Below are 14,460 nucleotides of genomic sequence, written 5' to 3'. Positions count from 1 at the left end.
AGCTCGAGGCATCTGAGGCGGCCAGGCGCTGTGCCATGAGGGCAGCACGGAGCCCAGAGGGACATGGCTGGCTGAGGTCACTTCTCGGCTATGGTCTTCGTGTCTACAGGGTGGTTTCGGGGGTGTTGGGCCCAGGAAGTGAGGAAGGCAGGTTGGCTGGTTTAGCGACACAGTGACACCAATTTGGTTCCTTTCCAGCGTTTACTGGGACTATGCCCTGGTGGTGCCCTTCAGTCAGATCGTCTGCATCCACTGCCACCAGCAAAGTGAGCCTCCCTTGTCCTGGGCACAGGGGTGGGGGAAGAGAAACTGCCTTCTCCCAGTCACACACTGCGCATGGCCTGTTGAATGTCTGTCCTCTCTTGGTCACCCCCACACTCTAGCCCTACTGTCCTCCTACCCAGTCTGGAGGCGTGGCCAGCTGTGCTGCAGCGGTGGCTGGGAGGTCTTGGAGGCCCAGCTTCGCTCACCCATGTTCACCCCCCTCCTCCCAGAAAACGGTGGCACACTGGTACTGGTGAGCCAGGATGGCATCCAGAAGCCACCGCTGCACTTCCCGCAGGGAGGACACCTACTCTCCTTCCTGTCCTGCCTGGAGAATGGGCTTCTGCCTCGGGGACAGCTAGAGCCCCCGCTCTGGACCCAGCAGGGGAAGGTACGCAGGGCTTGGGAGGCTCTGGGTGAAGGGATGTGTGAGGTGAGTTCTCTGCCCACCTCCCTTCCTGTCCCCACACAGAGTTCCTAGGAGCAGCCTTGGGTGGGACCCTGGGATGGACTCTGCCCTGCACGGGTTAACTTCCCACCTCTTCTTCCCCAGGGGAAGGTGTTCCCCAAGCTGCGGAAACGTGGCAGCGCGCGGTCCGTAGATGTGGACGAGATGGGCACAGGCTGGGCCACAGACTACGTGTTCCGGATCATTTACCCTGGTCACAGGCATGAGCACAGTGAGTGTCCCATACTTGCGCTGTGGAGAGAGAAAGATGCTTCGGGGGTGGGGGAGAACAGCATCACCCAGGAGGGGCAGCGGGCAAGGTCCACTGACCAGGCCGGGTTCGGGACTTAGCCTCTCATTGGACCTTTTTCTGTAGATCATCCCCCTGAGAATTTGCTTCTCTTCTACCTGCTGTCTTTCCCTTCCCTTGTCACCCCAAGACTCTTGGCTCAACTGACCCAGGTGTCTCTACACAATATTCTCTTAGTCATCCATTCACACCCTGCCCCGGGGGTGAGGGGGAATGAGGTGAGACTAGAGACAGAGGGTGGAGGACTCTCCATTTCACCTCGGCCCGCTGCCTGACCGCCACACGGTGGCCTGGGTGCGGGATCAGCGCTTCTTTTTGGATGGTGCACGTTGTTCACTGACTCCCCTAGAGCCAGAGCCCTCCTCACACCAGCTGCTGATGAGAGGAGCCGCAATGGGAATAGAGGTGCATCTGAAGAGGGTGAGGCTTTCAGCTGGGGAGGCTGGAGCTGAAAGTGGCTTGGCACTTATGGGTCCTGTCCCCCTGGACATACCCCTCTGGATCCTAATAGATGTCCACCAAGCCCAGAATTCCCCTTCTGGTCAGAGTGCTCTGCTCCCCACAGGTTTCTCCGGGCCAGACTCACTGATCTCGGGAAGAAGGTCAGGGAATTTGCCAGCCCGGAGCACTTGCCAGACCACCTGCTTCCTAAATTTCCTAACTTGTGCCAATAAGTTGTCAACAAGTTGTCTCTGTATTAACAGACAGATTACCCAGACTGTAAACACATAGCCACAGCACAAGGAGTCCCAACAGGCTTGAAGGGCAAAGATGTGGGGATCCCCTTCCCCGAGATGTGCCTGACTAGGAGACACATTTGCCAGAGCGTGTTTGCACACCTGGCATTTAATCTCGGCCTATCGCTCGGCTTAGGTTGTTCAGGCTGCAGGTCCTTTCTTAAGCCTTGGCATTTCCCATTTCTGGTCACTTCATTTCCCTGGAGGGCAAGCCAGGTGCCAAGGAGCTGAAACCCAGCGGGTGACTCAGGCTCCTCGAGAGCAGCTCTGGGAAATCCTTGGAGGAGAAGTTTGGATTTATAGTCTGAAGGGGGAGATTTAGGGTAATCTTCTGATTTGGCCCAGCCTGACCATGACACAAGCTGAAGGGTGCTCAGGATCCATCTGCCGACAGTCACACCCAGCCTGAGCCAGGGCTGGGAGCTCCTGAGCTGCTGGCCTGTCCCAACTGGTCCCCGTCTATCACTACCATGGCTCCCCCATCCGTTCTCTCTTCTCTGTTCTTCCTAGAGAGGGCCTTCTTCAAAAAGTGGAGCTCTGTAGCTGCTGCCGTCCCCCCACTTCCTTCCATACTCTCCCCAGTAAGTCAGAGGACTCTCAGGTCCCCTCTCTTCCATCCCTGCAGGCTCAGGGTGACCCGGACTCCATTCTGCTCCCCAGGAGGACGGATCCGGTCCCTCCTGCCCCAGGACCAGGGTCCTTATGCTTTGCTCTCTCGCTGTTCTCTTTGAGCAGTCACTATTAACTACCACCACCTAGCGGCCAGCCGCGCGGCCTCGGTGGACGATGATGAGGAAGAGGAGGATAAACTACACGCGATGCTCTCAATGATCTGCTCGCGGAACCTCACAGCTCCCAATCCGATGAAAGGTTTTTATCCCTCCCTTTCTCCCTGACCTTCCCCTTCCCTCTGCCCCACCCCCTGGGCCCACCGGCCACCCACCGCAGGGGCTCGAACTGCAGTGTTGGCATTATGGGACCTGCACCCTGGGTGGTTCCCTTCCATCAGGAGGCAGATCTGGGAGGTAGAAGGAGGATGTGCTGCAAGAAGAGGGGACCAAGCAAAAGGCAGTTGGCTCTGGGCTCTGTGAGGAGAGGGAGGAGATCCCGCGGTGAGAAGGCCTGATGACCTGGTTGTCCCTTGGAAACCCTGATTGGCTGTCTGAGCCCTGTTCCCACTCTTGGACAAACCCAAGACAGTGTCTCTCTTTCTCTCCTGCTGGCTGGGCAGACTGGCCTCTGGGCCCTGTGCCTCTGACTCCTAACTCAACGGAAACAGGACAGAAGTACCAGGCCCCTCGGGGCAGAGGGAGGGGCTGGACAGCGCCTGCAGACAGGAGCCACCAGGGGGTCAGGTGAGGGGTGGGGCCATCCTGGCAGGAGACCCAGGGCTCTGTTTACCCAGCAGGCCTGGGTGTTCCAGCAGGCACTGCCTGGTGCTTTAGTATGAAGTCTAGAGTCTAAGTCAGGTATGTTCCACCCTCATGGACCTCAGATTGCACAGCTGCAGAGGTCCCTTCATTGTAAATGACTCAGCACAGTGCTCACAGCCACTCTGTCCATTGCCCATCTTAGCACAGAGCTCGGCTGGTGGAGAGGGAACCCCACTCCTTCTGGAGTGTGATCATCAGCCAGGGAACCTGTGCGGGCTAAGCCAGGGTGCTCAAGGGATATCGGTTATGAAGGGCCAGCTCTCTTGGAGTTTAGGGGAACTTCCCCATCGCCGTGCCAATAGTAAGTCTCCCCATCCCTGGGCAACCAAGTCCGTGGCCTAGCACACCCTCAGCACACCCTGCCAGCTGCCCTTTACTCGCCACGTGCCTGCCTTCACGTCTATCCTCCCTCCCAGCCATGCCAGTGGGACCTGCAGGCCAGCCTGGGTGGGAACACAGGGGAGCCTCGCTTGTGATGTTTATTGCCTGCACATGGCCTGCCATCTGGTTCCTTACAAGCCTGGGCTTGGGGCTGATGCTTATTACAGGCTGACTGACTTTAAACAGTGTGGGAAGGGTGAGTTAGGAGAGCCCGGGCTGGCCCTTCTTACCCCCAGGAGCTGGCTGGGGACAGGATGGGGGGGCCTGGCCAAGCCCCTGTCTTAGGAGACTTGGTGATAGGAAGTCCGTTCCTGACTAGTCTTCATGCTGAGGCCTCCAGGGTCAGAGAAACCTTCAGGCCCACAGGGTGCAGAGGCCTCAGGGCCTCTGTGGGCATTCTCTTGGGGAACTAGGGCCAGCCTACCCAGTAGACCAATATGCAGCCCCTGGGACTCTAAGGCTTGGGAAAGGGGAGGAGGCATGAGAGCAGAGTCCGCAGGGGGTTGGGGAGATGGTGTGGGAGCCCCCCTCCACTCCACTCCATAATGACAACACTGTTGAGTCCATCCTGCCAGCCGTTGCTTTCAGGCCTGCGACATGCTTGACTTGTGCATGTGAATCAAGTGGCGGGTGTCCAGACTGTCCTCCCCTCCCCCTCCCCCTTCTCCTGCTGCCTCCCCACAGAGCAGAGATGCTGTTCACTCTAATTCTGCTCCAGGCCAGGCACCTTTCACTCGGAGTCTTAGGGGCTGTGGGGTTCACCCACCCTGATTGTTTTACTTCAGACTTCCCTCAAGCTCAGAGGAGAGAGTCAGAGTCAAAGCTGACCCAGCAGCGCCCCCGCCCCGCCTGCTGCCCCTTGCCCAGTCACTCCAGAGCTCCAGCTGTCTGCACTGGGTTAATTCAGAGACGCATATTCCATGCTGGCTGGTTCAGCTCCTTCCTGGAGAATTAAGGTGAAGAGCATTGACCCAGGAGACTTGCCCTGGCTGAGCCCTGCTTTCTGGGCATGAGCTCGTTTCCCTGTGTGCGCACCCTCTGCCCTGTGCACCTGTTGCCCCCACTGCCTGCCCGCCTGCTGCCTGCTGCCTGCCTGGCTGGGCCTGCTCCCACCCCAGCTCCTCTCAAGACTGGCCTCTCTCCTGCCTGCTGTAGGGGCATGAGCTGGGTTCCTGCCCCACCCCACCTGCATCTGCCCCCCATCCCCCTTCTTCCCAGAGTCTTCGGCAAGGCCTGCAACTGCTCACTCCCAGAGCCGCAGCCCCTCCACACCAAGTATGTTCCCTTAATTTGCCTCCTGGTGGAGCTGAAGGGCCAGATCTACAAAAATCCCACCAAGGGTCTCGGAAGAGATTCCCAGCCAACATGGGGCAGTCCCTGAGGGGACTGGAGGGCTCAGCTCAGCCCCTCCCACCAAGGCACCCCCAGAGCTGGAGTCTGGCTCCCACAGAAGCCAGGCCTCCGTCTGCTCCAGACTCAGCAGGCCAGGGCCCAGGAAGAAATACTGCTTGAAAGAATTCATCACACACACAGCTGCCTTTCCCTGTTCTTCTTCACTCTTCTCTGTCCCTTCCTCCCTCCTAGTGCCATCTCCTAGTCCGTTCACTTCCTGTCCTCACTTTGCTTCATCTTTGTGGCTCACTGGACCTGCTGGAGCCCCCCTGAGTAGCGCCTTGCCCCACGTGGGCCCTAGAAGCTCTCAGTGATCTTGAGTTCTGATTCCAGTCAGCTGGGCAGGCTGACGGGCTCCATCTGCCTTTGGTGTAGATGTGTCCAAGGAGCTGTCTTCTGAGGCTGCACCTGGGGACATTGTTCTGAATGGTGGAACCCTTATCCCTGTGGCGATCTGGCAGCCGTGGGACTTTTGCCCTTCCTCTCAGCTCTCCTGTGTGTTTGTGGAGGCCACCGCACTGAGTGCAGTCAGGTTGGGCGAGGATGGAGAACTCAGGAAGGACCACAGCAGCGGGCAGCGGGGTGCCTGGCCTGCGCAGAGAGCCCTGACCCTCAGGCACTGGCTACCAGGTCTAGAACCCTCAGGGGTCCTCCAGGTCTCTGATCAGTGGAGACTCTGCTCCGAGTTCGCAGTTCCAGGTCCAGGCACCCGCCTGTGCCTCTCAGAGTTTGTCCAAGACCGTGGTCGGCAAACTGGCTCGCAAGCCACATGTGGCTCTTTGGCCCCTTGAGTGTGGCTCTTCCTAAGCCTTAGGAGAACCCTAATTAAGTTAATAACAATGTACCTACCTATATAGTTTATGTTTAAAAAATTTGGCTCTCAAAAGAAATTTCGATCGTTGTACTGTTGATATTTGGCTGTGTTGACTAATGAGTTTGCCGACCCCTGGTCTAAGAGGACCAGGCTGGATCATCAGGGCCATGCCAGCGGCAGCATTTTAGGGAGCTCGGCTTTTGCTGTTCCTTCTCTTTCTTTCTCTGCCAGACTCTAGAAAAGCAAGTGTTTTCCATCACTAATAGCAAGATGGAGAGAACAGACACAATCATGCACAACTCAGCCAGAGTATTTTATCATGTGCAGAAAGGTTAGGTGGAGGCTGGGACGTGTCAGGCAGCCTCCCTCTGCACCATCGCCCTCTCTGGGTTCTGGACCAGGCAGACACTACCCCTGTGGTTCTCCACCAATGGGTGATTTCATGCTGCAGCTCTGGGCACAGAGGTGGGCATGCTGCAAGGTGGCTGTAGGGGGGGAGGCCTGCCAGGCCCTAACCGTGGCCCCCTTCCTGTCCTCAGATGCCGGTGACATGATCGAGATGCAGGGCTTTGGGCCCAACCTGCCAGCCTGGCACCTAGATCCCATGTGTAGCCAGGGCTCCTCCTGCTTCTCCTGCTCCTCCAGTAGCTCCCCATATGCAACTCCCAACCACTGCAGCTGTGTCCCCGACCGGTGAGTGGGCAGGGAGAGCACTTCCATGTGAGCGTGTCCGTCCATGTGTGTGCGCCAGTCTGTCCTTGGGGGCTGTGCCACTTGCCTGACAGGGTGGCCTCAAGTTGGTCAGACCTGGGTTTGAAGTTCATTCCTGCTACCCATGTGACTGGCAAGTTATTGAGTCTCTATGAGTCTACGTTTCTGAGCCTCAGTTTCCTAATCTGTAAAATGGGGCTCATACCACCTGCCTCCTAAGGTTCTTGTGAGACTAAATGAGGTATATAACCATGTGAGTACCCAGAGCTGTGCCTGACACGTAGGGGCTCAGGACTGTGAGCTCCCCTCCCCAGTGTGGACACAGATCCTGTCATCAGGCTGTGCGTCCGGGGACACGCAGCAGACATCTGGGCCCCGGCCATGTTCCAGGAATGGCATGGGAATGGTGTTTGTGTGCCAGCACTTGATGCTCTTGCCGGCTGCTTGATCGGACCTGTTGCTTCTTTTCACCTGCCACTCCTGATGACTCAGAGATGGTTCTCTCCATTTTTCACTTGAGGAAACCAAAATTCACTAACATGAGGTGAAGTTAGTTGCCCAAGGTCCCCTGGGGGGTTGGAGGCCAGGTTGGACCCTCAGCCGCTCCGACCAGGGTGCTGGCAGCAACAGGGAGCCCCCTGACATGCTGCGGGGCTATGGGTCCTGCTCGCCGCACCACCCCGAGAGCCGCACCTGCTCCCCTCGGTGTCCTCACTTCTCACCCTCCTCCCAACGCAAGGGCCACAGCCCTCTGAGCCAGGTTGATTCCACAGGTTGCCCCTCAGGCTACTGTGTGAGAGCATGAAGAGGCAGATCGTGTCCCGGGCCTTCTACGGCTGTGAGTGTGGGGTGAGGTGGGGCCATGGGAGGCAGGGGCAGGGGGAGGCGTCCTGGTCACGGCCTCCTGGCTCACCCCTCCACCCCCAGGGCTGGCATACTGCCGCCACCTGTCCACGGTGCGGACCCACCTGTCAGCGCTGGTGCATCACAACATCATCCCGCCCGCCCGCCCCCCAGGGGCTTCAGGGGGCCTCACCAAGGATGTGTGGAGCAAGTATCAGAAGGATGAAAAGGTGCACACTCGGGGGGGCCAGGGCCAGGGCCGGGTCAGGGGCTGGAGTGGGCAGCGGTGGATGCAGAGTGTCTGCTCTGGGCGCAGCTGTCACAGGACAACTGGGCATTCAGGTGAATCACAGTTGTGGTCGGGCTGACAGGCCAAGACTGATGGCCTTGGAGTGGCCAGGTCATGGCGGAATCTCAGACAGCGGGGGCTGTGGGTTACCCTGGGAAGGGCACTGGGCTGGAGTCTGTTCTGCTTCTCGTTACCCCACAGCCTTGGGCAAATCTCTGCACCTCTCTGGGGTTCGTTTCTTCCCTGGAAGGAGGGGGGTGAAGTAGGTCCCAGCCAGCTCTGATGTGGGGCGGGGGGATGTGTCTGCCCAGCGCAGGGTCTCCCTGGGCTTCAGTGGTGACCGAGTCAGTTCCCAGCCCCAGCTCTCCCTGGGGAGGGCCACCCGGAGGGTGACTGCGGGGACTGCACAGTCTCCCCTCCCTGGGTCCCTCAGAACTACAAGGAGCTGGAGCTGCTGCGGCAGGTTTACTACGGGGGCGTGGAGCACGGGATCCGCAAGGACGTCTGGCCCTTCCTGCTTGGCCACTACAAGTTTGGCATGAGCAAGAAGGAGATGGAGCAGGTAAGGGGAGCTCTTTCCCTGGGGCAGGGGGACGGGGAGTCGGGCCAAGGGACCCATCCAAGCTCAGTGGAAAGAAACGTGTCAGGGGAGGGTTCACAGAGACACCCCACTGTCCTCGCTGCTGGGGCCCAGCCTCGTCTTCAGCTGTCCCAGCTCCTGCAGAGGAGGCCTGTGCACCCCTCCCCCATGGTCACGGTGTGTCCGCGTCCAGGTGGACGCAGTGGTGGCAGCGAGGTACCAGCGGGTGTTGGCGGAGTGGAAGGCCTGCGAGGTGGTGGTGAGGCAGCGGGAGCGGGAGGCGCACCCAGCCACACTCACCAAGTTCTCCTCGGGCAGCAGCATCGACAGCCACGTGCAGCGCCTCATCCACCGAGACTCCACCATTAGCAATGACGTGAGCCAGAGGGGACCTGGGAGGGGGGCGGGAGTGGGGGCGGCGAGAGCCACCAGCGATTCACACGCAGGAGTCCTGAGCAGCAGCCCAACCTCTAGTACTCGCTGCAGTGGAGCCCTCGGAGAAGGGCTTGATGTGTCTCTGTCTCGTTTTCTTCCTCTGGGTGTTGCAGGGATAAAGTGAGATAGTGCGTTGTGATCGGTTTTAATGGACTAGGAGGGAAAGATGGATTTATGGGGATTAGGGAGCCCCCCCTGCTCGTAGTGAGGCCTCCAGGCTAAGAATAGGCAGCCCTGGGGTGTAGTCCCAGGGCCACTACTGACAAGATGAGTGACGTCTTCCCATCTCTGGGCCTCAGTGTCCCCTTTCAGCCCTACTGCCCTTTGATGGTAGCGGCTTCCCTGAGAGCTCTTGCTAGAGGCAAGGGGAGCCCGTAGAGCGGTGCTATTGGTGTCCATTGGCAAGATCTCCCGCCTCTGTGGAGTCCGTCACCATCTCACAGAACTGACCGCACAAAGGCAGTTCAGAGCCTGCCCGGCTCTCGCGGCGTCACCCCGCTTTAGGTGAACAAGCCTGAACTGGCTGCGGGCCCAACAGATGTGATGAGAAGTCTCGGGCTTAAGGACACGCATTTACTAACATATTTTTTTTCTTTAAAATTGCTGCTTTAGATAGTGTATTCTAGCTACTTTACAAAATCTTTCCTAATAGTGACAGAAAACTCGAGCTGGAGCAAGACCCAACGAGACATAGCACACTCTCCATGTGCTTTGTTCTCACTCCCTGTCGGGAGCCTATTCTTTCTCTCTGGCTTTGGGCTTCATAAGATCCCGAGTTGGCACCAGTGCCCAGCTGCTCAGCTCACAGACGCAGCGGCCTCGCGGGCCCTGCTCTGGGCTCCGGTTGCCTCGGCCTCACGGCCTTACCTGAACTAACCCAACGACAGACACTTCATGTTTCTCGCCCAAAGTGAAAACTCCTTTTAGCATCCCTTTCCCTGCATAGTCCAAATAGAAAAAAAGTAAAAGCCAGTCTGTATATGTCTCTCTTCTTTTCCCTGTCCTGGTCCATGGTGAGGCCTGTCTCTAACCAGCACAATACGTTTCCTTTCACTCCTGACCTCTCCTCAGCTTGTCCGCGGCCAGTATAACTGATCAGGTCCTTGCTAGAAAAGGTCCCTGCTGGTTCTCCTGACGCCTCCAGGCTCGCGCCCCCTCCCCCCGCACACCCCCACCAGCTCTCCTGACCTGAGGCAGCCTGTGACTTCAGGTGTTTGTAGAATGACACCGCTCACTGCCATCAAGTACCACTGAGTGTCCAGGCCTCCAGTCTCCCTTCTTCCCTGCAGCAGCCACAGGAAGCCTGGGGTGTTCCCCTTCTTCTCATGCCCCAGGAAGAAGCTGAGGAAGGGACTGGATAGGGCTGAAGTCTTCATGTTGGCCTGGAACCTCATTTCTCCACCCGGCCAGCTGGGTCAGAAGGGGAGGCAGTGCTGGAGGCCGTGGGGTGGAGTAGGAGGTGTGAAGAGAAGTCTCCCTCCCTCTCACTTATTCTGACCCCAGGAAGGAGACACTGAGCTGAGGGAAGGGGCTGGGGTGCAGGTATGAGCCCCACCATCTGTTCTCCCCACCAGGTGTTTATCTCTGTGGATGACCTGGAGCCCCCAAAGCCCCCCGGCACTGAGGAGTGCAGACCAGAGCCCGAGGAGGAACCCGGAGCAGGGCCCCCGGGCACCGCCGTGGTGGAGCAGCAGCAGTCAGTGGAGTTTGATTCTCCAGACTCAGGACTGCCTTCCTCTCGCAATTATTCCGTGGCCTCAGGCATCCAGTCGAGCATAGACGAGGGGCCGAGTGTGGGCTTCGAGGAGGACTGCGGTGGGGAGGAAGGCTCCGACGGGCCAGAACCTGCAGTCCACGCTTTCTCCGAGCCCCAGGATCCCAGCCAGGAGAAGGCCTCTCGGGCCAGCGAGCTGGAGGCCGGGGAGGAGCTGGCGGCTGTGTGCGCTGCTGCCTACACTGTATGTGGACAGTCCCAGGCACTGTTCTCAGCTGGCCCCAGAGCCCTCCTGCCATCCCAAGGCTTGGGGACAGGCTGGCGGGTGGAAGGTGGGGTGCCTATCTTGGAGGGCCTGGAGCCCGTCTCTCAGCGTCCCAGAGGACTCTGTTCGCTGAGTCCTTGGCTCCCTGTCTTTCCTGCTTTCCTTGTGGGCATCACCTCAGGCCCCAGCTTACCCTGAGGGCCTTCCACTCTTTCAGATAGAGCTATTGGACACTGTGGCCTTAAACCTGCACCGCATAGACAAGGATGTGCAGCGATGTGACCGCAACTACTGGTACTTCTCACCCCCCAACCTCGAGAGGCTCAGAGACATCATGTGCAGGTGCCATTGTCGGGCAGGGCTCAGGGTGGGCGCCAGGGACCCTGCTCAGTGAGAGGTTAGGTCAGCGGTGTCCTGCCCCCTCGCTGCACCAGCATCGCACTGGACTCCCTCTGGGGGGAACACTTCCTCCTGCAATGCCCCTGCCTCGCCCTCTTCATCACGGGTTTTTCAGGAAGCCTTCCTGCTTTCCCTCACTCCAGGGCTCCCCCGCCCCGCCCCAGCCTTGTCTCTGTCCCTGACCCCCTGCGTGCCGTGAAGACAGGGCTAGTTGTTCACCGTGGTACTCCCAGTGCTTAGGGTCCCGGAAGGCTGACTTCTGGGTAGCAGGCTACTCTAAGCCCCATCTCCCTGGGGACCCCTGAGGGGATGGGGACTGGCACACACCTACAGCGACTCTGTCCCTGGGATTCCAGCTACGTGTGGGAACACCTGGACGTGGGCTACGTGCAGGGCATGTGTGATCTGCTGGCGCCGCTCCTCGTCATCCTTGATAATGGTGAGGGATGGGGCCGGGGAAGGGCGAGTTCCCACAGTGGCATGTGCCTCAGGATGGGGGCGGGGTTGACATAAGCTGGAGAAGGAAAGAAGACTGCCAGGTCTAGACGGGTAGGAATATTCGCCAGCCCTGTCCTCTGGGCCACAGGCAACCCCTGTGAAGTGAGGTGTTAGGGTCTCCTGCCCTGTGGCCTCATTCCTGTCTCCCCTCAGATCAGCTGACCTACAGCTGTTTCAGCCACCTCATGAAGAGGATGAGCCAGAACTTCCCCAATGGGGGCGCCATGGACACCCACTTTGCTAACATGCGCTCCCTCATCCAGGTGAGGATTGTAGCTGCTCGTGGGCACGTGACCAGGCATCACTGGGCTTGTCCGTCTTCCACAAGGAGGCCAGGGAGTGGTCCAAAAATTTCTTTTATATATAAGCTTAATTTCTTTCATTTGAAAACACACACACACATTTCCCCTCCAATTAATGGCTGAAATAGAAGCTCACAGTAGTTAATGTGGGCTGCTCTTCCTGGCTCTGGTGTTCCAGGCTGGGAAGCCCCATGTGGGGCTGAGACCCCATGCTTCCCAGCTTCTTTCTGCAGCTGAGATATCCCTTCAGAGCCTCAGCCGCCACACGTGGGAGCAGGGCCAGCCCTTTTCACGTCTCTGCCCTTCCTTCCTACCAGTCTCCTGTGGCTTCTTCCGTCAGTCCTTGGTAATAAGACTTCTGTTCATTTGGTTATTCAGATTGTTTTATAATTTAGTTGTAATTCCAGTTGGGACCTGGGAGGAGGTGAGCGTAACTTCCACCTACTCTGCTGCCATCTTGGATCCCCCTTGACATTCAATATTATATGAGTTTCAGGTGTACGGCATAGTGGTTAGACACATTCCTAACTTTTGAAGCATGGTGATGCCCCCATAAGGCTGGGACCCACCTGGCACCATACATAGTTGTTACAGTGTTACCGACTCTATTCCCTGTGCCGTAGTTTACATCCTCATGACTGTTTGGTTACTACCGATTTGTACCTCTTAATCCCTTCACCTTTTCCACCCAGCCCCCCAACCCTCCCATCTGGCAACCATTAGTTTGTTCTCCGTATCTATGAGTTTGTTTCTGAAAACACATTGTTTTCACTGTTAAAAATGGAGAGGAATGTCAATATGTGAATGCTTGTGCTCATGAAAGTTCTGGTGAATAGTATGGTTGATGAAGTCAAACACCCAGAGCCCTGGCCAGGTGGCTCAGTTGGTTGGAGCATTGTACACCAAAAGGTTGCGGATTGGAATCCCAGTCAGGACACATGCCTAGAGTGAGGGTTCAATCCCTGGTCGGTGTGCATACAGGAGGTAACCAGTCAATTTACCATCTCTCACATTGATGTGTCTCTCTCTCTCTCTCTCTCTCTCTCTCTCTCTCTCAAAAATCAATAAACATATCTTTGGGTAAGGATTAAAAAAAAAAAAGAAAAATGGTATAACTCCAAAAAGACTACAACCCAGAGAGATGGTGGGGCCGCAGAGTGCACCCTAAGAGATGAGAGAGGGCTCGAGCACAGCTGCCAGGCGCCACAGCAGAAGGGGCCTGGTGGAGGGTGGGGGCAGCAGGAAAGAGGCACATAGGCTCAGTCCTTCTCTCTTTTCCCACTCACACAAGATCCTGGACTCAGAGCTGTTTGAACTGATGCATCAGAATGGAGACTACACCCATTTCTACTTCTGTTACCGCTGGTTCCTGCTGGATTTTAAGAGAGGTAAGAGGAGGGTTGGATGGCAGGCCTAGGGTCAGGGGGTGGGTGACCCTTTTGCCCCAAAGTCATTGGTCCTGGACCCTAACTGAACTTTGGAACCACTTGGGGAACTTTTTATCTTTATTTTTTAATATATTTATTGATTTCAGAGAGGAAGGGAGAAGGTGAGAGAGATAGAAACATCAATGATGAGAGAATCATTGATCGGCTGCCTCCTGCATGCCCCATGGGGATTGAGCCCATAACCCAGGCATGTGCTGGAATCGAACCTGGGACCCTTCAGTCCACAGGCTGACGCTCTATCCACTGAACCAAGCCGGCTAGGGCAACCTGGGGAACTTTTTAGAAACACCAATGCTCTAGGCCAGTGGTCGGCAAACTCATTAGTCAACAGAGCCAAATATCAACAGTATGATTGAAATTTCTTTTGAGAGCCAAATTTTTTAAATTTAAACTATATAGGTAGGTACATTGTTATTAACTTAATTAGGGTACTCCTAAGGCTTAGGAAGAGCCATAGTCAAGGGGTCAAAAAGCCCCATGTGGCTCGCAAGCCGCAGTTTGCTGACCACGGCTCTAGGCTCTACCGGGCCTCAGACTACTAGTGTGGCTGGCTGCCTGGGCATCGAGATTTTAAAAGCTCTTTAGGTGACTCCAAAGTGAAGACAGGGTGGAAAATCACCCTCAGGCAATGGCGTTTGGTGCTGTTTTCCAACCAAATCCCCTCTGTGCACCAAGGTTTCTAAAAGCAGAGCTGCTTTAGCTGAAGAGAGGAGTAGAGTCCACAGGGGGCTCATATGCAGGAATTCCCAAGGAGAAGGGCAGGGTCTTGGCCTGACGCATGGAGCCCACCCCCTCTTGGACCCGGCTGCGTAATGGAGAGAACCCCAGAACTTTGGCCCTTGGAGCTCTGTCTCCATATGTGGCCCTATTGAAGGCCATGGGGGCCAGACTCAGCCTTAGTCCTTTTTTGTCCCCAGAGCTGCTATATGAGGACGTGTTTGCGGTGTGGGAGGTGATCTGGGCGGCCCAGCACATCTCATCAGAGCACTTTGTCCTATTCATTGCCCTGGCCCTGGTGGAGGCCTACCGTGAGATTATCCGTGACAACAACATGGACTTCACCGACATCATCAAGTTCTTCAATGGTAGGAGCTTGTCCAGCCATCTGGCTGTCCCCAACAAGGGGATAGGGGCCTCCACTCCTGGCCTGGGCAGGGTTGGAGAGGCTCAGAAATACCGGGCCCCCTCCCCGTGCAC

General features: G+C 57.1%; 1 protein-coding gene across 4 annotated transcripts in view; it reads left to right on the top strand.

Moving 5' to 3' along the window:
- Positions 1 to 14,460, top strand: part of SGSM2 (small G protein signaling modulator 2) — a 35,721-nt gene that overhangs the window by 19,607 nt on the left and 1,654 nt on the right. The window contains exons 9-23 of one of the 4 annotated variants that reach the window (XM_070393307.1): positions 199 to 266; positions 495 to 655; positions 818 to 944; positions 2,495 to 2,629; positions 6,319 to 6,472; positions 7,264 to 7,328; positions 7,418 to 7,563; positions 8,056 to 8,184; positions 8,396 to 8,578; positions 10,212 to 10,595; positions 10,834 to 10,958; positions 11,372 to 11,454; positions 11,667 to 11,776; positions 13,107 to 13,203; positions 14,181 to 14,348. In XM_070393307.1, the coding sequence (XP_070249408.1) occupies positions 199 to 266; positions 495 to 655; positions 818 to 944; positions 2,495 to 2,629; positions 6,319 to 6,472; positions 7,264 to 7,328; positions 7,418 to 7,563; positions 8,056 to 8,184; positions 8,396 to 8,578; positions 10,212 to 10,595; positions 10,834 to 10,958; positions 11,372 to 11,454; positions 11,667 to 11,776; positions 13,107 to 13,203; positions 14,181 to 14,348 (2,135 nt within the window). Of the gene's footprint in view, positions 1 to 198; positions 267 to 494; positions 656 to 817; positions 945 to 2,491; positions 2,630 to 6,318; positions 6,473 to 7,263; positions 7,329 to 7,417; positions 7,564 to 8,055; positions 8,185 to 8,395; positions 8,579 to 10,211; positions 10,596 to 10,833; positions 10,959 to 11,371; positions 11,455 to 11,666; positions 11,777 to 13,106; positions 13,204 to 14,180; positions 14,349 to 14,460 lie in introns of all 4 variants that reach the window. The other 3 variants (XM_070393306.1, XM_070393309.1, XM_070393310.1) reach the window with 3 other exon arrangements.

Source organism: Myotis yumanensis, unplaced genomic scaffold (genome assembly GCF_028538775.1).
Source record: "Myotis yumanensis isolate MYYU_CA2020_CCGP unplaced genomic scaffold, mMyoYum1.0.hap1 SCAF_16, whole genome shotgun sequence".
Classification (NCBI taxonomy): domain Eukaryota; kingdom Metazoa; phylum Chordata; class Mammalia; order Chiroptera; family Vespertilionidae; genus Myotis; species Myotis yumanensis.
The sequence above is the reverse complement of the archived record's forward strand: the minus strand, read 5'-3'. Positions and strand labels throughout refer to the sequence as shown.